Below are 27,806 nucleotides of genomic sequence, written 5' to 3'. Positions count from 1 at the left end.
CATCTTCAATTTCTCAAATACGACCTGCTTTGAACAAACCCGCAAATGTTTTTTTGATATTGACCTACCCCTTATCAAACATTCCATCATAAAACCTTTAATACTTCCAGTTAATCGATGTATAGTTTTGTACTTCTGCTATTTTTACGCCTAAGAGTGGCCATGTAGCTAGCGTTAATCGTTCCATGATTATCGATTGTTAAAAACTGCAACGTAAAAAAGAAGCTTCTGACTTCTCCGGTTATTTCCTTTTCTGTTGTTTTTATCTAAACAAAATTTTTACACGGTATCCAGTGCTTGTCATGTCAGACGGACTGAGAAGATATAATATCATTCACTTGTATAATCATCGCACGCCTAGGCTGGTTGTCCAATGCTAAACATGTGTTTCGTCACTCCTACACTATGTGAGGCTAACCAATAGAGACGGTGGAAAACAGAGCCAATTAAATAGCGGGCAAGCCAAATGTTCTTGAGGTTAGGTCGCCCCTAACCAGCTAACGTAGTTGAATTATTTAAACGTTGTTTAAACGCCATATTATTTAAACGCCAAATATCAAGCTGATCTTCCAATATATAGCCGGAGCAATAATAAGTTACTTATAAAACAGACACAATGCGCAGTCATATGTGAGTTACAGTTATAATAGACTCGACTACATCTCTAGGGAATATTAAATTCGTCTGATCTCTGATCATGAATTTATGACATGTGCATGTGTATCTGCGCCTAGGACGGAGGGACTGAGGGCATTCTGTTCCGCTCGCGCAAACGAGCATAGCAGAACCCTCGCACCCTATACTGACAATGTGCATTATTTACTAGATGTACGTTACAACATCGGCAATTGCAATATCGATAATAAAATCAGCTTATAGCAGCTTACTAAGACAACAAGTTTCTAGTTCGCCAACTCGGCTCTACAGTCTTCCGTATCAAAACCTACACGTACGTTATTATGCAAATCTTCAGCTCCGACACATAGGAGTTTGTCAATCGGAACTTTACTTCATCATCATAGCTCAAACATTTAGAATAAGGAGATTCTGTCAAAACGATAAACGGATACAGTCTTCCTGTGTGGATATCTCGGAATTGAAGGCTTGTTGGTGATTGGCATACCTGGCATTTTTTTTTGCTATACTTGTAAAAAGATTCTTCTATCGCTAATGGTAGAACAGTTAGTTAGATTTTGTACCCCAAACTCTGTTGTTAACATTTAAATGAGATTCCCCAATTTTTATCGTTCGCTTTATTCATCGATAAGAACGAACAGGTGGGAACCTGTGAAGGGGAGGGAGAGGGGAGTAGGGGTCGAGCCGATAAACTGCTTCGAGAAAGTTGGCAAGCTTTTACGTCTTTACAAATTACTACGCACAATATGGCACAGCGCAAGTAGATCGGTATATAAATGTCAAACGGGAAACGTGTTCTCAAATTGCTAGCGAAATTTTTCGAGTGCACTGACAGTAAACGTTTCAATTACTAAAGCTGCAACGCTTCAGATGAAAACCCCAGTTCTAATTCAAACATGTTTGACGGAACCAGCAATCGACCGAGGGATGCATACTTCAGCCGAACGTATACTAAGAGCCTCCACGAACGTCCCTGAACAACATCGAACAAAGAAGCGACTTTGAAACGCGGCAAGGGTGTTCCATTGGGTTACTAAAAGCGCAGATTTAGCCGACAAGAGAAATCAAACTTTCAGCCCTTCCAGAGCAATTGTGGATCGAAGCCCATGTGTTCAGGTTTTCCCATGTTAGCCTCTTATGAAAAAAAAAAAACGAAGCACAGTCTCTTAAGACTATACGAAAACTAAGCACATGCTAATGTCTTTCGAGGATCATACAAGATTACTGCCTGTGAAGAGTATGGTAACATTGTTTAACTGCTTCTATTTACCTAAAGCTTGGCGATGCATTTAGTTAGTAGAAGCTTAATCTATCTTATGTATTTAGATGGCCACGCTGCTTCGAGCAGACCCTTTATTCGTTCAATGAGAGTTATGGTCTGTCAGTGGAAATCGACAAGAGTAGCTGTGTACTAAAAAACAGCCGGCGCGAAAATTGATTAGCAAATTTATATCTAGAAAAAGGTCAACTTTATCGAAAGTACGTTTTCAAATTCGCTAGTAAGTTGTAGGGTTCGTGTTGGAAGATAAATCATTGAAAGCATTAACTAGTAACGCAGTGTGCCGTGGCTGATGGTTTGTTAGCCCTGCTGATTTGCATTTTTGTGTCTTTTTGACAAATCTTAGAAGTAATTGTTAGGTCTATTCATTCAGCTTCCAACTATTAAACTATACGGAATATGTACTGATGCGCGTCGATTTACATTTTTAGACAGAACAAACACTTTAGTGTGAAGGACATGTTTTAAGTAGAAGGCGCATCATTACATTATAAATCTCCGGCAGTCTTTACTAATCAACTGAAAAAGTTACTAAATTCAGACAACACCTCTGTGGCTGTCTGCACGCTTTTCAACATCTTTTTATTGAAATATGGTGTTTTCAATTGCAGTTGACACAATTTATTGTCGAATCAATCTATAGCAAACTACTAGTGCAACACTACTTAACGGACTAAACTAACGTTTCACCCGATAAAAAAATTAAGCTATGGTTTCTTCATTTCGAAATCAGGCCATTGTCGCCTGCAACTGCACTCATTGGCAGGAAGACCTATGTTGAAGCTGCAAACCAAATCACTGTAACCAAGAAAGATCAGCAGAGGAAACGAAACTTCCTTCTAAAGATCCAGAGACTCTACACGATATCAGCCGCTGTATCTATATATTCAAATGCAACATCCTTTAAAGTGACGTTGGCTTTCAAAGAGCCTTTACTACTGATCGTGATCACAACTTAACATTTAATCTATCAAATGCTATTTCTCTCAGCAGATAAAATCAATGTCATCAAACACGCTGACTTAAGGAGCTGGCGAATTAAATCGGTAAAAATTGCGTAAATGTCATCTGTCAGTGAGAGCTTTCCTTGCGCGCCAAACGTCTTCATTGGACTAGTTAGTTCTCTACTAGCCTAGAATATATGCTATACTAACAGAAGTAGTAGTAAATGTCGGAGAATAACTTACAACACTCTCTAGGCAACATGCATGTTAGGCCAATGCCAGGACGATGGCCAATTCACCCGCGATTAGCACATACTGAATTGCAAGAAACGGCAGAGAAAAATAGCAGCAGGCATCGACACTCAAGCGCCAGCAAATGAACTGTTTGGGGTCCCGGGAGCATACGAGGTAAAAATAAAATTGCCTACGTCAAATCTAATCCGGGCGAGTATTCTTAGCTAAATCAAGAATGAAGCTGGACACCGTATTCATGTCTGGCCGAATGTCTGAGCTTATCAGACGATGTACAGCATTCTCTGTGTGTTCTGTATACGCTCTCGCTTCTGATATGGACTCTGCGCGACTCTAAACGATGGTGCTACGTATTGTAGTGATACGTCATCTTGAGCAAAAAATGATCAGAAAAAACGTGCTACTAGACACGAATGGGAATGATATGTATACGATGGGGGGACGCTACGTGGTCATTTCGAACGACGCTCTTCAGAAGCTCTTTTTACCATACATAAATCATCGATGATAAGCCCTTTATTCTATTTTTACACCTGCTCGCCTCCGATCTTTAATTTTCGTGTCAATCCACGGATAACGGTAGCAATTCCATGTTGCTCTGTCTGCCTAGATGAACCCCTGAGGTATAGCACTCTATTGCGTTTATTGCTTTGTCTGTCAGGGTCCTCGCGGCTGCTCACAGGGGATATTCCATCTATCATAAGGCCAAATGGACTGTCCTGCTGACTGTGCGCACAGTTATAGTTGCGGTAAAACGGCGTAATAGTCAACTGAAGTTCTTAGTTTTTCAGGCTATTTATTTGCTTTGAACATTTTTGGCTATTTCCGATCATAAGTTCCATATATACGTCATATATATATATATATATATTCCGGTATATACATCATTAAACTAGTATTATTCGTCAGTTAAAATGTATGCTATGAGATGTATACTACGTGTATAGTCTGATCCATTGCAATCTGAAGCTATCAGTTACCAACGATCTCATCGACTAATGAAATGGATACACCTTGCAGTAACAAAGCTATACATGAGCCTATGTCAAAGCGCCGAATTCTGTGATTCTTAATCATTATGGACAACAGGCTTATTTTCCCTTCAAGCATACGATATTTAGGTGCCCAGTTAAGCGTTTTACGTGACTTGTTATACGCGACGCCGTCCTTTAGTTACATTGTATCCAAACGCAGATCGGTGAGAGTCCAGTGCTCTTAATACACGTCGAGATTTTACTTAGATCAGCAAATACGCCTTGTAAATACGATATGCCCCGTTAGCAGGACGCTTTTTTCTCCTAATAAAATGGTCGAAGTACAAAGCAACTCAATAAAACAATTCAATCCCGTTTATTGTGCTTGGCACAACCCTTTTCAACCAGCAGTCAATAAGTCTCTTATCCTATTTCGCTATTGTGCTTATTTGCTTTTGTGCTTTCTTCTTTGATGTTGTAAATTAAATCTTTTAGTGGCAGGGTAGGAGCTGGTAAAATCCCATTGAACGCTGTTCTCTCCCCATGGTGACAAAATCATATCAGATAAAAAAAATTGCAGAAAGACACGAGGTGACGTCGGTTATGCAATACTTACAGCGACCCGTTCACGCTGAAAGGCGAACGCCAATTTTTCCAAGTTTTTTTCCCATGACGTTTGTTAGGAAAGGACGCTTTCCCTATATGGAGAATATTCTACATTTTCCTTCAAATAAATCTGCAAATATCAACAAGGTGTAGCTGATTGGTAAGCCTTTATAACATAGTTGCCCCCATATCAGTATTTAATATGATGAAAAACGTACTATCCTGGCAGTGTATCGCGTGTCACTAGACAACATATAAAATAAAATTCCAACATGACCTAGAAGTGACACATTCCGAGGGTTCTTCTACACTGAAACGGCATCGAGAAGACTGTCTACTTCATCTGTCTCTCGTTTTCTAGTCAAATTCAATTCTGAAGTAGTGAAGATTCGAAATTATTTTCTTCCTGTGCTGTTTCCATCTTCGGATGACTAATTCGAAGAATATTAGAAATATGCTATTAACTTAAAGCCCAATAGAAGATCTATTGAAAGCGTTCCTCAAAAGTGGCTAACTTAGACGTTGCAGAATCGCTAAAAAAGATTCTTATCTTTATACGACAAAGATAATCAAATCGATGTATTCGAACTAGAACATGATTCAACCCCATTTTAGTTGAAACTTTATCGGCTGCTTGTCGTGTTAGACCATAGTTCAATTTCAATCAATCGTGTTATTGCTGTTGTCATCAATACTGACCACACCTACAAGTGCCAACCTCGACAAGTTACTAGCGCATCGTTTATAAATTATGCCTTGGCTTTAGGGAAAATATTTGCTGCTACATCTTTTAATGATGTATGAAGGACAAATCCATATTTATAAACCGTGTCTTTATAAAAACTATATATTTTCATCATTACTTAATATACGAGAAAGAGCTATTGTAACGTTTACTAAAGCGATTTCTTTTCCTACGTAAAGGTCTAACGTCGGCATTGACTAATCGTTTATTGTTGTTCATTACAGGATGATATGGCGGCAAGCGACATCCGGACGCTGGCCGGTCCCAGCGGGGAAGCTGTAGCAGGTGGAGCCACAAGCCTGATTCGCGAGTCATGGACTATTGATACCCTCAAGATCTTTAACACCTACTATATGGCTGTAGCTATTTATGCCGGATTGTTGGGCAATCTTCTATCGTTTCTTACCTTCACATCGACACACCTTCGCGCCCGAACTTCTAGTTATTATATGAGCGCGCTGGCCGCGTCAGATTTCGGCTACCTCTTTGTGCTGTCGTTCAACTGGCTTGCAGCACACGGGTTTAACGTAAGTTCGTTGGACGTGCAATGCGTATTTACCTTTCTCTATGTATTCCTTACCGTAAAAAGTTCTTTATTTGGTAGATATGTATGGTCAGAGATTCTAAACATCTTATTGAGTTAATTGCGTGTTGGGTCTTACCTGCTTTCAGCCCCAGGGGCAAACCGAACCCATGTCGACCTTGTTGTGGTAAATATGGCGTTACTATTTGTAGTATCCAGAGCACCAAACGAAGCATCAGTAGTATGCGAAGCACTGGCAGTTACGAGATAGAAAAATCCCTACGAGATGTCCTCGATTAGAACTCTCAACATCGTATCAAACGGCAGTGTTGAAGCAATTCTGTACCCCATAATTTCGATACGCGTTTACTAGCGAAAGCTTCTGTACCTAAGGTCTCAATGGGTTGATCTTTGCCGAAAAAGCATGCGACAAACCGGAAATTAAGCTCAGTTTGGTTAGGAAGCTGCCCTTTTCTAAGCATAGAGATACGCGCCGATTTTAAAACCCGCCTGTTTGGTGTCAAATACACTACATTAGGTTCTACTTCTCTATATACAAACGAAGCTCTAGTAAGACCCCTATTTGTTACGAGACTGAAACTCAACAGTAAGCCTTACGTACCTACACACATCAGCGAGATTATGATTTGACTTTTCGCATTAACATGTCCTCTTGGTCAAATAGACCGGGTACGGGCGAGGTTTAATCCGATCGAGGCATGGCGTTTGCTTGTGCCGTGTTTGACAACGGCTACATGTTGACATCCGGTCATTACGTTGCCTGTCAGATAAAAGCGCGAGCATTCTGTCACCCGCAACTAAACCTAGCACGTAATTTGGGCCTAGGTGATGTCACTTCTCCTGCTAGCTCTCGGACGCTTCTTCGGTTGGTTCACTTATTTCTGAAAGCAGATGCAGATGTAACTCTGCCACCATTCTATTTAACATGTCTGTCGATGTGAAGAATGAGAAATTAGCCGCCTGGCGTTAAGCGTCACCTTAAAGATTTTATATAAGTTTATCGGTATCGAATTATGTCTTTACTAATTCTGAAGTAAGCGTCTTTTTTTACGATTATTGCCATGCTTCAAAACATTATGAATTTAGTGTATTGCATTAAGTTTCAATGAAAACTCATTTAGACAAAAATACCAGGTAGCGGCGGTATTAAAAACCGAACTTATTGAGCCTCATAATCCATTCCTACTGTATCAGTCAAGCATCTATGTACTTTACTTGTTTTTATGCCCTCTACACGCACAATTATCCGTCGAAGGCCGATACTTTAGAGCTTGTGCGAACCTCTAAAGCTCCAGTCACCGCATCGTGTGTTATATGAAAATTGTTACATAAGGAAATAAGCTTATTACTAGCAGTTCATGATGTTTATTATACCTTTAATTATATTGTACTTATTTTGTCCTGAGAATACATTATATCATTCTTAGGCGTAGTAAGTTATTTCTCTATGCCAAACTGAACAATCTGAAATCTTGACACTATCTGAGAAATTAAGAAAACTAGTTTTCAATACAAACATCTTAAAAAAATTAATTTTATTTTACTTAAAGCACAAGGACATCTATCGAATACGTCACAGGGTCAAAAGCAAGATATAATGCAATATGGCGTTTATTTCAATCGTACGTAAATGTGAATGACAGCAAAGCAAAGAACAATTTCCAAAATACACAGAGCTCATATTGAAGCCAAATATGATCATCTAGATATTACTTATTTTACTACAGATAACTATTTAAAGTATTGCTCCGGCCAACTTTTACCTTGCTTTGTCTTTTTTCTGGAAATCCATTCATCCAAAAGCCACTGATATGCCCCATTTATTTGAAACAACGAAACTTTACCATGAGGCAAATCATTGTGTATGGTAAAAAGAAGCAATCAATTGCATGTTAACATAACGATTCATAAACGGAAGCACACGTTTATCAGCTTCCTATAATATTACATATATACCTACATGCATTACAGAGAGAGGTATATTAGGCGATATGCGGAGAAACAAACATCTTTTATTTGAGACACCCGAAACTCCTTCATGGCTGACTCAGGCTGCTCCCTTTTACGATGGCCTTCGCTAGGGCTACGTAATATCGTTTGAAGGGTCTACTAAGCTAAAAAGATCACTCTGAACAACCAGAAGGGACCAAGTAGAAGAATAAGGTAAAACCATATTCAACAGTTTTTTTATGGCTAGAAAAGGACACTCGGATATCTATTCAAGTTTTTAAAACAATTTATTGCGCCTGTGGCATAATGAACGATAAAAGATGATTGTTCTTTTTTTCTCAAGGGTGTTGGCACGTATACGAAGTACGATGTACTCAGAGAATAAGCGTACTTTTAAACTCGGTTGCTTTGTCTGAGGTATCGCTTAATGGCAGTATCAGACATAAAATATTTATTTATTGATCAGCCTAGAAGTATATAATTCATCGATAGACATTTACTTCTGCAACTGTTAGCCACCTACTTAAGCGTTTACTTAACTCAAATGTTTATGCAGAAGCCGATATTCTAACAAAAAATAGAGTAGGCTTTTTACGAAAGACAGCCCACATATTTTTGAACTTCAATATAGTCCAACTGGACAGTGCAAATAAAAGAGATCTCTTGTCTGCAATAACTGTACCCTTTGGGTGATACTATATGCCGCTGTTGCTCTTAATTAACGGTGTGTTTCTGTTTGTTAATAAAGTAGATACACTGACGATACACAACGAGATACACTGAAAATGATAAAGATATGTTTGATTTCCAACGTCACAGTTGATGAAAAGGTCTCAAGTTCAGCAAAAAAACATTTTCTAGACAAGGTCATCGAAAAGCGTGATACCAGGGCTAGAAAAGTGGCCAGCCTTTTGAAGGAAACAACTGTTTTTGATGTGGAAGTGGCCGTTGTAAGAGATGAAAATGACTTGTTTCAAGCAGTTTTAAGTGAGTCGAATAAATGGGTGGTATCTCCATACTTATGGATCTAATATATTCATGTTTAACCATCTATCAGCATAAAGTTGTAAACGATTTCCGAGCAGGCCTTTAGGTGTACGATCAGTTCTCTATACTGTAATATAATAGAAAGATACATATACCGATGATTCACCAAGCATGCTGGTCCTCCATTGAAACTTCACCGGTATTGTTTTGTGCAAACCCTTTCACACAGAATAAACCTCTTCTCCGTGCACATTATGAAGTTTTTAAGCATGTCCGGCTATTTCTAGCTGTTACGCCTAAAGGATCATCAGTGCGATGAAAATACATTGATAACGTTGTGCATTATCTTGCGGTTTCTAGGCTGGTACTACGCAACGCAACAGAGAAAAGTATGCCACTTGTCAGAATCGATTTGGCCTGCAGTTTTGTGTTTGACGGTGTGTCCTGAAGGCCGCTCGGCATTCCTGCATGGTACTAATTAGACGGGATTTCTTCTACCTTATACCGCTGGTGCACTAAGGTAGACAATATTCGCCAATCTACTGTAATATGTCTCTCGATAGATGTTAATCTACTTATTCATACACGAGTACGTACAGAGGCACGCTTTGTGTGGGATACTCTAAATGCAAGTACTGAGTCTGCTAACTTAGCGTTCAGCACGCGTTGAGCATAACACATGCTGCCTACCTAGCAGACAAGCAAGCAAATGGATTTCGAGCGCGGCACAAACAAAGACCACCTCATGGCGAAGACAATACGTATCACAGAATATATTAGCGACCCATTAAAAGAAGCGGATTGACTAAGAGCAGAGTGGGTTCGTGCTACCTCGGGCTGAATTCTGCCAAGCCGACTCAAAAAAATGCGAGAACATGAAATCGCTGACGCATGGAAAGGCAGGAAACAATAGTCCGAATAGTCTAGCCAGCGCTAGAAATATAAATGCAAAAGCTAGGGATATAGCATATAATTTTGTGGCGGAAAATCAGGACCTAGACGGTAAATTACAAAGGTCGTATACCAGACAGAAAAGGTAGCACTTTCACTCGGACATACATTCTTCGATTCTAAAGCGATTTCTAGGTTGATATTGCGGGGAGACAACAGAAAAATATACACGGTGTGCGTATTAGTTAAGCCTAGCGCTCTACTTGATGGTTTTTCTAAATGCCTCATTGCTGCTCGAATAAAACGTTGCTTAGGTCCTCCGACCTCCATCTTGCATTGCTGATGTATCTGGCATGTACAAATAATGAAAGTCGGCTTTCTTTTAAAAGCCAGCAGATAACTAAAATAAGTTTCCTACTTACCGGGTGTTTTCATGACCGCGGATACTACTTGTGGTTAACTTGCGTTAGACTTAACTAACACGTTTACGCTCGTACAATTATTATGACATGGCCATAAGTCGCATTTCCTATTGAAAGTTATCAAATGTATTGCCGATATAGGTTTTATTGAGTTTATTATATAAAATTGCCAGCTACAGCGTCAACAGGTCCTTTGCCATAAAATGGCTTAACTAGTGTTGATGGCTAGATCGTGCATATTTTTAATCAAAGATGTGTGCAGGTTAAAAATAACGAGAGTAACCTATTGATAACTGGATGATGACTGAATACAGTACACATATATTCGTCTGCATATATTTCTATAATGTAAATATGCAGCACGCATTGCATGTTGTCATTACTGCAAGTTCGAGCAGACGAAACTCGACTGCTGACGACTGGCTATTAAGCGGCCGGCTATATACGTATACCGACCGCCGGCCGAAACTGAAAATCTATTCGTTGTAACTATGCGTCCGTTTTATTCGACGATGTTACTAGGCAGGGTGCTTTCATAGCTTACATACATCACGAGGAACAAAGACGCCTTTCTCGGCGTGTTTAGGAGACACATTAAATCTATGCCTATCCTCGGTAAAGGACACGTCGGCTTGAAATAGGCCCACCTATACAATGAGATCCCTTAACAGTGATGCACTTCACAGTTTCGGCTAATCGTCCCACGCATTTGACCCTACCCTTAAATGGCGGCACGGAAATTTTCCTTCAGTTTGTCCACTATGCTTTGCTTTTTAGGTGTCCTCATAAAAAAAAAAGTTGAACAGGGTCGTGCCACATGATCTAAAAGGCCATAGCCCGCCTGAAGCTTGGCTGCTTATTGAGTTAGTTCTTTAATAATGCAACTACTCTATTACTTACTTGAAGGAGTGAAGGGGAACGGGTTGAGATGTAAGAAAGCATCCATCTCCTGGTGGCGAACAAAGTTCATGGTCTTCTCGGAAAAGAAAAGCCTAGGGATATCTTCGTACCACATGCCACATCGGACTGTGTTTCTTTTCAGAAACGTAAATCCCTTTTCTAGATAGCCCTCGATCTACGACAATCCATGGATGACGGACAAATGTATGTACTCAAGTAGAATCTTTAATGAATAAGTTTATGATGAAAAAAAAGATTAGTGGAAATACGTTTAGTTGCTTTTTATTTTGGAGTTGATCCTAATCAGATGATCGTCCCTGTATAGAAATATTAAAGCATACTCACCGACAGGAAGTAGCGCTTTAGAGCCGCTCACATTGTGCTTTCGGATCACTGATGTTTATATTATTGTCAACCCTGTTATAATTTTACTCGTTTCAACTTGGCCAGCCTTATCAGGGCGGGTGCCTTCATTTTGCGGGCACCAGTCGGCTCTCATTCATTAAATCAATTGCAACGATTCTCGATAGACCTGAGGACAATTTCTACCATGACGCGAATCGACAATTACCTGACGTGATTAATATTTGTATTTTTGGCGATGCTCTTGACATTTCCAGGCCATTGGTTATTGCCGTCTGCCAACATCTATCACAGTCATATATATATATATATATATATACATATATATATAGACACTTAATCTGTGGAAAATACGGGGAACCTATACAGTGTCTGATCTGGCTTCCGTCCCTTAGGCAATGATTAATTTACATTACCATGCGTACGACGGGTGGTTATGTCTGCCTTTAAACAGCTTAAATCTGTGAAAGCCCTCACCCGTATTTTTTGCTGGCCCCCAGGGTCACGTGCCTACCGCCATCCATCCGGCGGTTATCTGCCTCGAATGCAAAGCCTTCATTGCGAAATTGGACTTTTACGAGTCCTACAGTATGATGCAGTTTACGCTATACCAAAGTCACGGTCTATGGGAGACCTTAGAACTAACCGGTAAGTACCCAATGTCGGGCAAACTGCGTCTGCGCATTGTGACCTATAGACAATTTATTTAAACATCTAAATTCACACCTTTCATTCCATATACCTTAACCCATAAACTATAGCATGCTTTCTTACTTATAATTCACAGTGAATCCCAACGAACATTGGAAAGCCAAGTATTCCCTTCTTGGGGCGCACTGCCATGTAAGCTTCTGCATATTAACTCGTCTAACATATCTAAATCGGCACACTTAGATATTTTTTTGCAACTAAATTCACTAAAAAAACTAGGATTCAGATTAGCCTTAAGGAGGCATAATGCTGTGGTACAAAAACACACAAAATTATATTCACTCGCATAGAGGTGAATTAAGTTGGAATAGAATTTAAGCAATTTCACTCTGCTCAATTGTCTGGTTGAATTACGGTATAAGTTATTACAGCATACAAAATAATAAGCGTCTTCTTTCCCTGAAACCATCAGATTTTTTCTCTATGTGCGCTTATCTATTGCTCATGCGTACTACGATTAGGTTTAGCTAGTTCCGCCTCACATCTCGAGATAAATGAATCGAATAACTTTTTTTAGCACAAGTTTATTTACTGTTAGCAACCTTAGAAACCTTAGCGAACTATGCATACAAATAGCGTTGCAAACTAAGGGCTATCTTAAACAATTGCTTATAGCATTAAGTACAATGCAAGAGGGGGCATTAGAGGTACGCTCATAGCCCATGGGTAAAACTTGAGTTTCTGAGGAACTTTTGCCGTTCGCGCTGCTCGTGATTTTTAGAGAACGCTACCTGCCTATTGCAATTGGTCGAGGAAGGGAGTAAGCCACAGTTGCGATAAATATGTAAGACACTGAGCCAACTAAGACCTCAGGCGAACCACAAAATCGTATTTCCGGGCATCATGCGTCACGTCAATAGGTACTTAGGCGAAAACTGCTCAGAAGTTAACACGACGTTTAAGAAGGGGCGGAAACGGAACTTTGTATGTTTTTATCATAAAGGTATATGGAATATCGCGCACTTTTCGCGGCCAGCCTTCTCAACACTACTTCCACCTAAAATTACCAGCTCAACTGACAAGCACAGCAGATGTCCAGCAGCTTTTTTTATGTGGAGGTTAGCCTGATCTTTAAAACAAAACCCCTAAGGAATTTTTTTCGATAGGCACAAGATCCGGGATTGAGTGGAGGATCTCCACAATTGACCCTGCTACATGCAATTTACCACAGGCCAATTGTAATGAAGCAAAACTCTCATTACTTTATGAGATCGGTAAGTTCATAGTACGAAAAGATCTAGTTACGGAATTGTTTATAGATAAATAAACAGTAGCGTTCACAGGATACATGCCTATGTAAGGTTGCATGTTGGGCAGGCCAAGTTTCTATTGTAACGGGCTCAGTGTAGAAGAAGCACATGAGAACGAAGAACATTCTCACAGCCCTGTAGCGTTTCAACTTATGTAGAGACGGATTCTACGGTGGATAGCATCATAAGCTCTTTCAGGATTTGACGACGCTACCAGAGAGCGAAAATTGAGTTCCAGGCACCCTAAGATAAGCCGTACACATTTTTCTAAGGTCTATTTAAGACTAACCCTGGTTTATGCACTATATGTAGAATTATGTATGAGGCAGGTATCACACATAGAGGAAAAGAGACGATATTGAAGAAAAAGAAATTAAAACTCAGGGACTCGCAGTTATTTCGGCAGGCTTTTGTAAGTTTGTAGGCTCAAACGTTGGTAAGATTTTATAGCGCATAATGCTATCGCTTAAAGCGGTTGTTTAGAATAATGCTTACTTAGAACGGTCACAACCTAGGATATAAAATCAGTTTGTTTATCATGCCGTAATACTCAAGATGATTCGCGTTTTTTGCGAAGGTTTATTTGGTTCAATGATTATCAGGCGTTGAAAGCACGCGTCGTGCGTCATGAAGGGCATACGATCGCCTCCTATGATCACTGCTAGGCGCAAATTTTCATAACATTCATTCAGCCCTGAAACCATCTATCTGGCAAACGACAAATTTATGACGCAATTAAGATTGTTCCTGTTCTCTTGAATCAGTTGGTCGCTTTCGCAATCCGCAGAAGTTCAATCGGTTAAAACTCTACAAAATGAGCTGCTGCTTAGTGAGTTTGCAGAATAGATAATGTTTAGAAAATTTAGTTTTCAGCCTTTGTCATCAAAGGGGCTTGCCTTCAGAAGTTCTAGTTGTCCTGTGTCCCGTACCTGATATTGTGCATTCGTAGAAAAGTAGTGCTTTCCCGACATGACCTATGCGTATTGTATGTATATAATTAGGGAACGATAATGTAGCGGAAAAACTTCGGCGGCCGTTTTTCGATGGTTTTAAAACTATTATCAAATAGAGTACAGTTCGGCATGAAAAAAATAGGCGCACAGGATCAATGAGAATAACACATTATAGAGACTATCAGGTGATGCCGTTCGAGGACCAAGTCAATATCCAACAATTACTACAGTAACACGAACGAATGCTTCAGATAATAAAATGATGAAGCAGACACATTGAAGAACGGTCCAACCATGAAGGTCACGATAATGGATCTAGACAGGACTACAGGCCGTTATTCAATACTAAAATAAAAGAAAATTTCGCGTTAAACGCATGCGATGCTCAATGGAACGCAACTGTCGTACGTAAATCCCAAATGAGGATGTGAATCGATCGGGATATTTAACTGTATGTGCATCACTAATGATGAAAATTAAGATAATTTAATTAAGTGAGTGCAACACAGGCCAAAATTTGGATGGAAAAATCGGGATGCAAAACTTTTAGAGAGCCTGCGAAAAATTGCAAAAAACAAACACTTATGTGTTCATAGGATAAAACTCTCATTTGGAAATTAATTGCGACGAATTTGTTCTACGAATTTCTTAGCATTTAATAAATGTCCAGTGAATTTTTATTTATGAATTTAATTTTATTTGTGTGCAAAGGTTTTCTAGGTTGCGCGCGGAACACAATGTTAGCTTGACGCTGCTTCCAAGCTTCATCTAGAAGACACAAGCCGACTACCTGAGATCGCCAATTAAGATGCTCCGATGACATGATCCGCTCCGAGATTATTACTATGTAATTATCACTCTTAGATTCCCGAAGCTCCAAGTGAAGCTATTATGTTGTTTAACATAAACATTTTTAAGCGTCTACCGGTGAGATTCGTTCTTACATCGTAAACTACTCGATGGCGGACCTTTTTTCGCACCGTCCGCTGAGAAAGCTATCTGTGACACTCACGAGCTGCTGATAGTATCAAAAATCAGACTTTATCGATTTAATATTACAGTGATGACGCAGCGCCCTCAGCGGCGTCATCAGGCGTGCTACTGCTGCCACTGCCGCAAAAGATGCCGCAGGTGTTGCTGAGAGTCATTTATTTGACACAGCCGGATTTACGTGCAGAAAGAACACAGACGTCGCCTTCTTGTGAATCATGCCCGTTGATTGTCATTAATCCTAGGATTCACTTAACGAAATTCGCAGAGCCCCAGTTCTCATTAGGGACGCTTAAATGCGGGTAACTATTGAGGGTTCTCGATTAAACGTAAGCTAGTCCTTTGCGAAAATATCAGCGAAGGTCGAACGTCTACATTCAGACCCCTTGCTCTGCACAGGACTTGAAGGTTGCGAAGATCTTTCAATCAAAGTAGTTACAGCCTTTGTGGGTTCAATCACTGAAGACATGAACGTCTGCTATAAAAAGTCTGGGAAAACACATATCGGAACGGATTGTGAAGTCGTGTAATCTACTGCTTGATCATTTACATTTTTTAGGAAAACTTAGAATTCGATATAGACATAAGTGACATACGAACTTATATATATTTATAACAGAAGTTCGAAATTTTGCTGTGGAAACGCATTTAGATGTTAACACTCAAATTTTACGTTCGCGTTGGTAGCGCAATGATAAGCGCCAGCCCGGCGGCAAATAGTCCTCGTATAGAAAAACCGCAACTTCCCTTGAACTTGAACATTGTTGGTTAGATAATTTAATTGTAGATATCGTGTAAAACCACCAGTTTAAAATTTGTGATGTTTAATTTTAAAATAAATAGGGCTTATCATGGCGCTGGAAATATATTCACGTCTAAAAATTACCTTAGGCGTCATATCGTGATCAGCTCTTACATCATAGTAAACTATCCTAAAATAATTCAATAGTTATTTAGCATTAATTATTATTGTGCCAATACATTGGTGAAAGCTTCTGAAGTTCTAACAAGCGGCTCTATTTGTTCGCTTCTGTATTGAACACGTTTCCAAAGTACATTTTTAATGGGCAATATTATATTTAGGTGTACATACCGTTCTTTGAAATAATTTGTTCAAATCTACAAAGTATTGTTTGTTTATATTAATCCATGCCCATTTCAGATTTATCTCAACCCGGGCGCCTGTGAAATTGCGTTTTTTCTCTCAGGAGTATTTGCCTCATTGTCTGTTTGGCTGACAGTTGGCTTCACAGCTGAACGGTGAGTTTAAAAAGACCTTCGTTTGAGCAACGTCATACCGGGTATGTAAAAAACATGCATCCGAAAGTTTCTCTCGATTCTCTAAGGCAGTCTTAAATAGAAACAGATCATCATCAATAGCACCATTAGCTAGCGCAGATTTGAATATTTGCTAGATCTGCTCGTTTAGTGGAGGCTTACCATCCGTCTTACAGCTGCTGTGACGGGGTTTCTTTTCAGGGCGACGCATCCTCTAATGTAGCGACACGATGTTTTGAGTGCAACAGGCTGGCTGTTAACGATATTTCAGGCCCGTCTTATTAGTACGCACAAAGTTGCTAATTTTCTACTAGTAGAGTTTGGGCATCAGAGTCGATAGCGGATTATAGCTTGCCCGAAACTGTGTTTTCGCCTTGGATTCATACTATTCGTTGTTGTATAAAAATGAGAACTCCACCCCTTTTCTTAGCTTTGACCGGAAATCTCTGAGAGTCGGAAGACAGAAGGGCCTTTTTGAACCCTCTCCTAAAGGGTTTTCGCCACGTATGCAACAGCGAAGCCCAGCTTGAATATCGATGGACTGAAAAAATTAAAAACATGGTACAAGTAGTAACTGAAGAAGCGTTAAAACAGGGTTTAGAGTATACTTCGACTCGAAACATGTGCATAGTAGTGAAAATTAGAGCTATAATAAATTCTATCTTTCTCGTTACAGCTAATTATACATTAATCAAAATGACATCTTAGCCTATGATTGAAGGCACACATGAATCGTACGTCTCTCACCATATATTTTAACCCCCCTTGACCGTCTAGTAATATAAAAGTAAAAGAAACGAGCCTGAAACTGAGAGTTTCGTAAATAAATAAAGAGTATACATAGGCTCATATTAGCAATGTTTCAAATATGCCTCGTTACGTTAACAGAATTCACCTTCCAAATACATTTGCTCACTGTTGGCACTCAGCCAGAAGTCACTTCTTACAAGGAGGAATTTCTTACATGGACATAACAGCTTGTTCCATTTTGCACAATAAGAAGTTGTCGGTTCAGGTTCGATGCGTATGGGCATGTGGGGAGCCATATCCCAATCAAGCCATAACCCAAATTCCGCATACTACAAGGTCAGTCTACTCGATTTGATTTCACTCATTCGCCGGCAGCCGAAAAACCCGCATTGAAAGTAAACTGGTTTCTAATAGGTGTGAATACACACTGTCGGAGTACCTATGTACGACTTTCCCAAGCGAACGTACGCTAAAACAGCGGTGAACACTATTAGAAGGAGTTCTTGCCAATTACGACAGTAACGAGCGGACCTGCTAAACGGATCAGGTGTTTCAGTAACGGTAATGTATTTGGCTATATGGCTACGTACCACGTGAAGGAATCCCGTTGAAGCAGTGCGAACGTCTGTGCCAAATTTGATTAGAGTTGTCAAGGTAGCCCATCTGTGTAGTGTTCAAAACAAAACAGAACGTTTTATGTGGCCTGTATCGTGATATAACCATTTACTATAGCGAAGCACAACGCGTGTCAAAGCGGGTTCTTGAAGTGTCTACATACAATAGAGCCGAAATCGATAAATTGTCTATCGTTCGTGTTTCACCTGGAAAAAGCAGCGACCCAGCTAAAAGGGAAGCAGATGTAGCCGCTCAAAACAGCAGATAGCGATACGGTCGGCTTCTCCGGACCTTCGCCGAACGTACCTGCTTTCCGTTTACCGATGAGGAAGGTACTTTTGATTTGCGACCACATCATTAAGCCCATTGAGCCGGCTTTAAAACAGCTCCTGCCCCAAAAGGGCCGGGCGCGCAGAAGCATGATCGATATCGCAAATGTGGTGGCCGATACTGACCAATACACGGATGGATACCGTAAGTAACCTGGTAGCAATATTCGTGCAGGCGGAATACCACGAATGTATAAAATTTAAAAGAGGTAAGTACATTTGGACAGTAGAAGGACCAGCGGAGAAACCAGCCAGGAGCCGAAGTCCATGTATTATCCGTTCCTGTATTCGAACGATATCCTCGCGACGGAGCTGGTTAACGAGGATGTAACCCTCGTCATTACTGAATTGGGCCAGTTGTTAGGAGCAGCTGATACAGCTGCCGAAACGAAGTAGCAAGAAATAGCCCTTAGTACTGTAAGAAAGGTCAAACTATTTCTGCATACCAAAATCAATGGGGGCCCAATGGAACATGAAGACACGACTCTCAGCAGCCAAGTAGCTTAACCAATCAGAACATGGAAACCAATCATTACAAACATTGACCTGCATTAAGGAATCATCGTCTACGCATGGCAGCAATCAGCGCATCATCAGGCCCGAATCGCTACTGTCTTTTACCACGAGCGCCAACAATCGAGGATTTTGTAAATCAAATCCTCATAGCGGTTTCTGCTTGTGCAGAGTCCTCCAAACGTGGCGATCTTCGCCAATGCATCGCAAGTACACCAGGGATCGATTGTGAAGTATTCGACGAGGCCAAGCTCCAACAAGACGCTGAGCATGGGATTGCGTAGTAGTGGCGCCTCTTAAACTGATAGTCTGTGTAGAAAATTGTCGATATCATTATGCTGATGAAAACCCGAGTGACTCGTTCGCTTATTTCTCCGGATTTTACGCCGTAAATTGCTCAATTCGAAAGAGTAGCGGCCCAGAAGGTTCCAGTGCAGGCGTCTCTGTATCTTATAATCATAGGGAAGGTGTCTCTTTGCCAAAAGTAGTTGAAGATAATGTCCGACGTATTTTTATCGTAGCCGCTTATGTCCGCCCCGTTTCATCTGTCTTCACCGCCCCGTTCAAATATCTGCTAAAAGAGAAGCTCATTGGCGGTCTGAAAACGCTGTCGCTCCCTTTGATCTTTCCCCTAATCATAACTGGTAGCTTTAACGTTCCCCTGTGCCAACTTGATTTAAATCGCACATCAATGCTTTGAGACATATTTGTAGAGTATAGCTGCTGGATAATCAACCAAGACCGGCATCGGCATGTAAAGCACATACTGGAGCAACGGCTATCGATGTCACTGCGACGAACGTTACCTGAAAGGAAGTTCAATTATTTAAAAGAAATAGCCCGTTCAGGGCAATCGACATCAGACATCCCGATCGTTATAAATCTGTAGGTGCCAGTAGAACCATCTCGGACTTTCAGAAACCTGTCGAGTAGCCTATATATGGAGATTCTCCGAGAGGAACCATATACGTCGTCTTGGTATCTCATGTTATCAGCATAAAGAGCTGCATACGACATCTCGTCGAAATCATTTATGCATCCGTCTGACCCACTGCCCTTACAAAACAGAGACCCTAATCCGATAACATCTGTTGCTTTGCCCTAGACACTTTCAGACGACTGACAGAAGTGCAGCAGGCAGCTTAGTCTCTGGCCGCGGTGCTCAAGCCAATCTGCCTAATACCATATGCCCCGCAATAGGAGAGATACCTGGAACTGATGAAGAATAGACACGTTGCAGAAGCAAAGCAACAGGTATACAAATGGCTAACACGATATGGATCAACTGTATATCTAATAGGCCCAACGGCACTGATCAGTCGCTTCACTGGTATGTTCTCGACTAGTGACCTTTTGAGTGATGCCATTGTTCTTTACTAGTGATGATGTGCAATTCGTGATAGAGCGCAGTCTACTCGAGCGAAAGTTTACCGCCCTGAGAGTTTTGCTGACGCTTGAAAATTTTTAAGGCAACGGACCCGAGCGAGGTCCGCAGTAGGCATCTGAGAATCATCCTCGTTCTTCTTCTTCTTCTTCTTGCCAGTTCAGTAAAAGCATGCTTCGCTATTGGTAATTCAAGAGGATGAACGCGAAATAACTTTGCCGTCTTCATGGAACGGAATTGCAAAGAAGAGTATGTGTTACAAATTGCTCGCCGGTCTGCTAATTAAAAGACTGTCTCCTTCCTTAGAAAGTAGGAAAGCTATACCGAGGAAACAACTTGGATTTCAGAAAGAGCGTTTGACGGGGACGGCATGTAGTGTTTTGATGGTCGATATTAAAAGCGCACTTAGCAGTTCAGCAAACCCCTATACGTGGTGTTTGCTAACTTTAGGGCCGCATTTGACGCTGCGTCCAGAGATCTGGTTCTGCGTACGTAGACATACCACAGAATATGTTTGTGCTGCTGCCTACGACCGTACAAAAAAAAACTACCTTAGCTTTAGACGGGACATTGATGGTGGAGCTTTTTACTTTTTGTCGTGCAACTGGCCTGGCCCAAGATGATAATCCGAGCCTTCTGTTTTCAGTCCTATCTAGAAATCTTCCTGATAGAATAAAGACCCGAAGGAAAGTGGTTGAAGTTATCCTTTACGCCGATCGTTTGGCACTCCAGGACACTAGCAAACATCAAGTGAAGCAGGCTCTGACTAAGTTTTATATGGCAGTAACGGAAATGAGATTACTGGTCAACCTAGATAAGACGGAAGCAGCATAAATTAGCAAAAGAGACAAAATCGCTGCCGGGGATAAACTGCCCCTTACCTTCAGTTTTTTCCTTCAGTACATTAACAAGTTTCCATATATCGAGCCACTCAGCCCTTCATAGTTGCAAGCTTGCCGTCGCACAGCACAGGAAGATGAAAAAAAGCGTTGACGGTATCTCGTATGATCAGGGCCCCAAATCTCTTTCTTCTAACGACAGCGGTTCACATATTCGACTCTAAAATGGCACCGTTTGCTTACGGGATAAACATGATCTGAGAAGATTTGATAATAAGGGAATCTTGAATTACTTCATTAAGTGAAGACAACTCTTTCGTCGTGCGACGAGAAATCGACTAGTTGCTCCTTGACTCCTGGACCCCTTGTTGGAGGCCCATTGCTTATTGAGAATTTCGTTTTGAACTCCCATCCACCGAGGCCTTCTCTGAATGTCGTAGCAGATAGGCGCAAAAATTTGCCGAGATAGAGAGTGAATTCTTCAGTACGAGAGGTATGAGAGACAATGGTTGAAATGAAGCGGAGAAGACAATCCATCGCATAGTAATTTTTTCCGGACCTCATAGCTTCCATCCGAGATTGTATACGAACAAGCACTTCGGTGAGCCTAATAACCTATAGATCAACTGGCGTTTGTACACAGCTGTTTCTGGATAAGGAAAGTCAAGTGCTCTGAATAGCAATGAAAACGTTACTTGACTAGTGTACATGTACATATTAAAATAACACTTTCGCATACAGAAGCATATTTTAGCAAATAGGTTGCTATAGGCTATACCGAAGGGAACAATATTGACTTGAACTGACTAACCACAAAGCCAGACGTATTGCAGATTAAATCCCTTATATTTTTTCCTAGATAAAAAGTTGTTTAGATTCACCCGCAAGAGTCCATAGGGTTCGGTACCGCTATTCACAATAATATATTTTTTACTGTTGATAATATAGTAACTGTATAAACTAAACGACACAAATCGTTCTTCCATTTTACTTTTTAAAGCATAACTGGAAAGCAATGAGCTATAACCTTTAGAATACAAAGTTCACGGCGCTCCGTAGTTCTGCAACACGCATCTTTCACTCTGCGGGAACTTTTCTTGTAGAACTTGCTGCTACCGTGGAATTTACAAAACGAGTATGATCTTTAATGTACTATTGCCAGATTGATCTCTGACGTGAGCGTACGAGCTGGAAACTTCAGCACGTTAATAGCGTACCAATGAAGTTGTGAAAGTACCATCCAAGACAGTATCAACAAATAATCGAGAAACGACGCTCATTGCAATTTTTTTTAATATCTGACTTACATTTCAACAACTGCATGTAATAAATAACCAATGGGATACTTTAAAGGAAAAGAGCTATATATGTATATATATATATAGTTGGCATATATATTTATACATATAGCTGGCATATATACCATCCAAATCAGAAGGTGACAAAGCTTATCTAGTAAAAGGGCTAATCGTTTTGGCTTCGAATTGAGTTTATTTAGATCTTATGAAAAATATATTGCATCATCGAAAAAGCACTGACCGTATTTAAGTTAAATAAATATTTTTATATTTTAAAATAACATTACTGAACTAACTGAGGCCATTTTGACTGATAACTCTGCCATCTTTTTTCGTAACATTATCACTGTTGGACCTTTATGGTCTTTAGGTAAAAAATTGTGATAAATGATCTTTGTATCTCTCAATTAAAATTAAATCAACATCATTAGGAAAATTGTGCAGAGCTCGAAGTAAGCGGTGAAAATCCAAGTTACACGGCGAATATTTCCATCGAAGTTGTTCCAGTTCTTCCCAAGTAACTCAGGGTCTCGTATTTTCATAGCGGAAGACAAATCTTTTCCTATTCATTAATTCCGGTCGTTTTTTTTTCAACGGCATATTGTTGTCTTGTTGACTATTGATAGTAGTGATCTGAATTAATTGTTTCCCCATGTGGCAGCTCATATTCGGTGCACAATTATTTTTTTAATACTACCAATTAATAACGATACTCCGTTCGGCTTTAGTATGGGCTTTGCCACGGATCTTACAGCTTATTATTATGATTTTTTTTTTTTCCTTTTCACAGTATTGCCGTATGTGACCGTTTTCCGTCATTTGTAATCATCGACCGCTTCAAATGCCCAGACCTCGTCGCGTTTCACAGACGGGGGAATATGATCAAATAGATTCTCCTGTTTCAATTAGTACTGCATCAGTTTTTTACGACTGTTTAGTGATGAATGTTTGTTTTTTGAAGATATCATAACTGTTGACGTGTCGGTGTTTAGCGATAACTTCCAGAGAGAAAGTGACAGAATCATCTTTGGTCTACTTCATGACAGCAAATAAAATGATAAAATAGAACACTTTTTATAGAAATTTCATTCATCTGAAGACAATTAGTACATCTATTATTATTATTAACAAGCTCTCATACGATACGTAAATAACGCCGACCCGATGTCACTCATATCATCTCAATTATGTGGATAGAAATGGAGCCATCTGACTAGAAAAGCGGTCAACGTTAATGTTCTTATAGGCAGAATTTTCTGGTTTGCCCATTGCGCATATTCGAGATAAAATTCGTTTGCAAAGGAAATCCTGCTACCTATTCATTGTTTGGCACTTACCACATTGTGCTCATTATATCGCAAGATTTTTGTTTTCCTGGTAAACGGTTTGAAAAGGCAGGCAGGCAGGCAGGCAGGCAGGTATCAGCGTCGCGCATCCTATTCAAACATTCAAACTTGAACAATAAAAAGATAGTATTTAAGTTCTAGCTTTTATCATTGTATTAGAAAATTACTCCACGCGCGGCACTCAAGGGACGTCTATAGATATTTCGCTGTTATTAAACGAAGTACCCTGAAGTTACACGCGAGGTCGCACTGGCAATTGCGGATAGTTTATATTATAATTTCAAGGACTTTAGGCACTCGCTTTTAGCAAAATCGAAGGCTAGAGGGATGTTCTACCGGGTCCTCGATGTCCATGTACGATAAGCATTCTGGTTCCTGGTTCTTTACTGCTATTTTCGTCATCACGGTTTGTATCTCGTAAAAACTAGTGAAATGTTTATGTTTGAATCAATTCCTTCACGGAACTCGAAATGTTGCATGGAAATACATTATTAGACGTTAGCAACTGAAATAAATACGATAAATATTGTAAAACAGTCTGTTAAAAAATACGTTTTAATGTATAGATATTTGGAAAGCTAAACATTTTATGAAAACCTAACCTAAAGACATTTAAGGCATTTAGAAGAAACTTTCCTTTTAATTGCTTTATCCTTTATCTATAGATGCTTTTCTTTGTGACAACGTGTGTTTTACGGAAAAAAAAATGGAAAGAGTCCACACGTATGTGTACAAGGGAATGTTCAATTTTTGTTGAAATCGTAAAAAGGCAATGGGTTTTATGACTGAAAAAACCCATTGTATTTTTTTAAATCTTTTTCTCTGTTTTTTTTTTGTACTTAAAATGCACTGCACTATCGCATGCCTCTGCTACATATATCAGGCATTCGAACGAGCTTTATAACTGGTCCAATTGCTCAAGCAGACCTCATCGTTACCCCATAGCTAAGTTTACCCACATAGAAAACTATCTAGCTACGACATAAAACCGTCGAAGAAATATCGACAATACTAAACTGGATGCAGAGAACAAAAAATAATCCAATTTAATAATATGAAAGACTCTTCAAGGTAGAATGAGTTAGGTGTCGCTTGTGTACTGTATTTTCCTTTCAGGTATCTGGCAGTTTGTTATCCGCTTTGGAGACTCCACCTGAGTACGAAAAGGCGAGCAAAGGTCGTTGTAGCAGTACTCGTGATACTCAGCATTATAGCGAATCTTCATGCCCTCTTCACCGTCACATTAAAACCCGATGGAGATTCCTATGAGTGCAGTGCAGATGACAGCTATGAACAGTTAGTTTTTAACTTTGCCCTTTCTCCATGTTTTGCGATTCTGTGCGGCCGGCCTTATATCGAATGCTTTATTCGTAGTGGCGATCTTGAACAGTAATCTAATGTAGGGGAAATTCGAAATTATTTTAGTCTGCATTAGTTTATCTATTCTTTTTTCAATGATTATCGTTTTTATTTTCACTGTTTTTTTCAGACACCCACCCGTACAAGTCCACCGGAACTGTTCGAAGTGTTTCAATATCGTAAAATAGTCAGAATATCTATTGCCATAATGTATTACTGGTCTTTACTATCACAACTGGTATGGATAATTTAGGAAAAATCTTACTTATCAATATCGGCAAGAATGGAAGTTTGTTTAAACGATCGGTTCGTTTGTTCCATCACCGTGATAATGATTCCAGTGTTATCTGTGGGGTGCAGATACCTATTGTACGGGCTCGCTGATATGGACGCAGTCCCATCTTAGTACTTACGCAGCTAAGCCTTTTGTATCAACGTCGTGGTTAGGTGTTTAGTGCTAAAACACAATCGCCAAGATAAGTGCGTACCGCTTTACCGCAAATTTCGCCCATGGCAACTTTTGCATCAAGTTACTTGCAATGGTTACATATGACGTTACCTGTGTGTAATCAGAGTACGTACCACAACTGTTACTGCCTCAAGACAATATCGGCAAACTGCTTTTATACCAGCTGAGCATGCTTCTGTCGTGTATATTAGTTAATTTATTCATTTCATTCTAATAGATGTTTAGTTTCTGTGTAAGCCAACACTTCCCTAGTAAACATGTTTCAACGTATCTACGTCATAATAACACTCAGTAGTGAACTCTATAGCCGAGCGCCGATAGAGACTTGATAAGCATGATCATTAAAATTAATTCAGTTGATAGAATTAAGCAGTATTCTCACGAGGCTAGCTGGAATAGTGCCTCAATCGCTTAAGTCCCGATTATTCCTTTCCAAGCACTTCACGCCGGACTCAATGCATGTGTGACACGGTTGTTTTCAGCCTTCGAAATAGTATGTAAATAGGTCATGAGAGGTGCAAACCCGGATGACGCTGTTTCCGGATTTCCTCAGTCGCCTCAAATCTTTTTGCTTTCAGGCGTTTTTCTAGATTCGGGAAAACTAAAAAGCCACACAGGGCTAGATCTGGAACTCCTCATCTCTCGAGACAATTGGGCTGATCTTTGCTAAGAGCTTTTCGCCTCTAAATAATCTTTTCAAGCGATATGATAGCACCGATATGAGGTGTCTAAATCTCCTGTAAGACCCCTCTGCAGATATTTCAGTGAATCTCTAACACAAACAGCACTTTTTCGCCCCTGATTATTCTGACGGGACGCTTTCAGGGCTTTCTTTAATCCGTTGTTAGGTGCGGTGCCTCAGGCATTCGAAGGGTCGACGCTACCATAAGGGACGCATAAGCTCTTCCCAAAAACGTTTTGTAGTGTTAGCACCTGTACCCTTCTTGGTTTCTCCATTGCTGCTTTCCGGAAGAGCGACACACGGCGAAAAGTCGTTCATTTGAAAATGCTTACAAAATACAAAGCACGTGTTCAAAAACCCTGGAACTTGGCACGCCAGTAGTAGGCAGGCAGGCAGGCAGGCAAAAATAGCGCCACAAGTCAGGCCTTCAGTCGAAAAAAACTAACGTTTTCCCAATACTTCATTAACATAGTGGCATGACCACATGCATATTTAGCTAGCTTCCCAACTCGCGACTTCGGCTTTAATATAATTAGACAGTATACAAAAACAAAGATTTCATTTAGGTGAAGGCAATAAGCAAAGCTGTCGATTGATTAGAACACCAGTCTATTTACTAGTAGTACTGGGCCGAAGGTTCGAAATTAGATTATCTGATTGACGCTACCAAGGGTTAGATGCTTAACTTGATTATAGCCTTGCAACATCAACTTTAATGCTTACGGAAGTTCCAATTTTTCTTTGGAAATACAGTTCTTGAAGCACTGTTGCACCTACTGAATCGATAAACTTTGAGAACATAAGGTATATCCGTTCAAATGTTACCTTTGCTGTGACACAAGGTTTTCTATTTCTTTTTATTTACAGAGTTGTGTACTACGCAAACATAGTGGATACACTGACCACGTTTGTCCTTCCAGTGCTATTGATCTCTATGATGAATCTGATGATTGCGAGATCCACCTTTCTTTTCTATGCACGTTGTCGTCAACAAAGACCAACGTTGTACGTACGTACCTCAAATGGACCAACGCCAGAACCGCTCAAAGGTATACTTCCAATAGTTCGTATTCCTCTCACAGATTGTTGCCATCGCCACTTAGCCTTAGCATTTCGCGTGCAGGTGACGACTCATAAAATCATAGACTAGCTAGTAAACTGCAAAGGGAGCAGGATACGATTTCATACCATTACTAAAGCAAGTGGATAATCTCGGGCCGTCAGACCGCTCGACGCTATCGAATATTCCTAATTTGAATTATTTATTTGAACGATATGGAGGGAAATAGAATTGGACAGTAGTGGCTGTTGGAATGCCTTGTTCAAGGAAAAAAGTTTAAATAGAATGACGATTAATTAAAAACTCTGTAAAAGCACTATTGAGTAACAGTACTGCACACTTTGTATTAAAAATTTGGGATTTTACACTGTAGGAGCACATATTGCAAGTAATACACATGTATGGAGAATAGCTAGGGGACGCGTACTGCCAGAGTCTTAGCAATAGTACCTTCAACATATTCAAACAAGTCAGCCCAACGTGTCAT

The 27,806-nt window shown here is 40.1% G+C and overlaps 1 protein-coding gene and 1 long non-coding RNA gene across 3 annotated transcripts in view; one reads left to right on the top strand and one right to left on the bottom strand.

Annotated features, from left to right (window-relative positions):
• CNMaR (G-protein coupled receptor) overlaps positions 1 to 27,806 on the top strand; it is a 50,106-nt gene that overhangs the window by 14,683 nt on the left and 7,617 nt on the right. For both annotated transcript variants that reach the window (XM_022851692.2, XM_086972801.1), the window contains exons 2-5: positions 5,661 to 5,963; positions 16,560 to 16,657; positions 24,866 to 25,045; positions 27,127 to 27,308. In XM_022851692.2, coding sequence (XP_022707427.1) covers positions 5,661 to 5,963; positions 16,560 to 16,657; positions 24,866 to 25,045; positions 27,127 to 27,308 — 763 coding nt within the window. The remainder of the gene's footprint in view (positions 1 to 5,660; positions 5,964 to 16,559; positions 16,658 to 24,865; positions 25,046 to 27,126; positions 27,309 to 27,806) is intronic.
• Positions 15,058 to 27,184, bottom strand: LOC111271115 (uncharacterized). The gene is made up of 5 exons (XR_002686686.2): positions 27,085 to 27,184; positions 25,522 to 25,667; positions 23,741 to 23,856; positions 16,838 to 17,216; positions 15,058 to 15,886 (listed from the first exon to the last, which is right to left on the bottom strand). It is a non-coding gene; the product is annotated as an uncharacterized LOC111271115 (long non-coding RNA).

The sequence above is a fragment of the Varroa jacobsoni genome, unplaced genomic scaffold (genome assembly GCF_002532875.2).
Source record: "Varroa jacobsoni isolate VJ856 unplaced genomic scaffold, vjacob_1.0 scaffold_168, whole genome shotgun sequence".
In the NCBI taxonomy this organism is placed as follows: Eukaryota; Metazoa; Arthropoda; class Arachnida; order Mesostigmata; family Varroidae; genus Varroa; species Varroa jacobsoni.
This window is presented reverse-complemented; position numbering and strand designations above follow the sequence as displayed.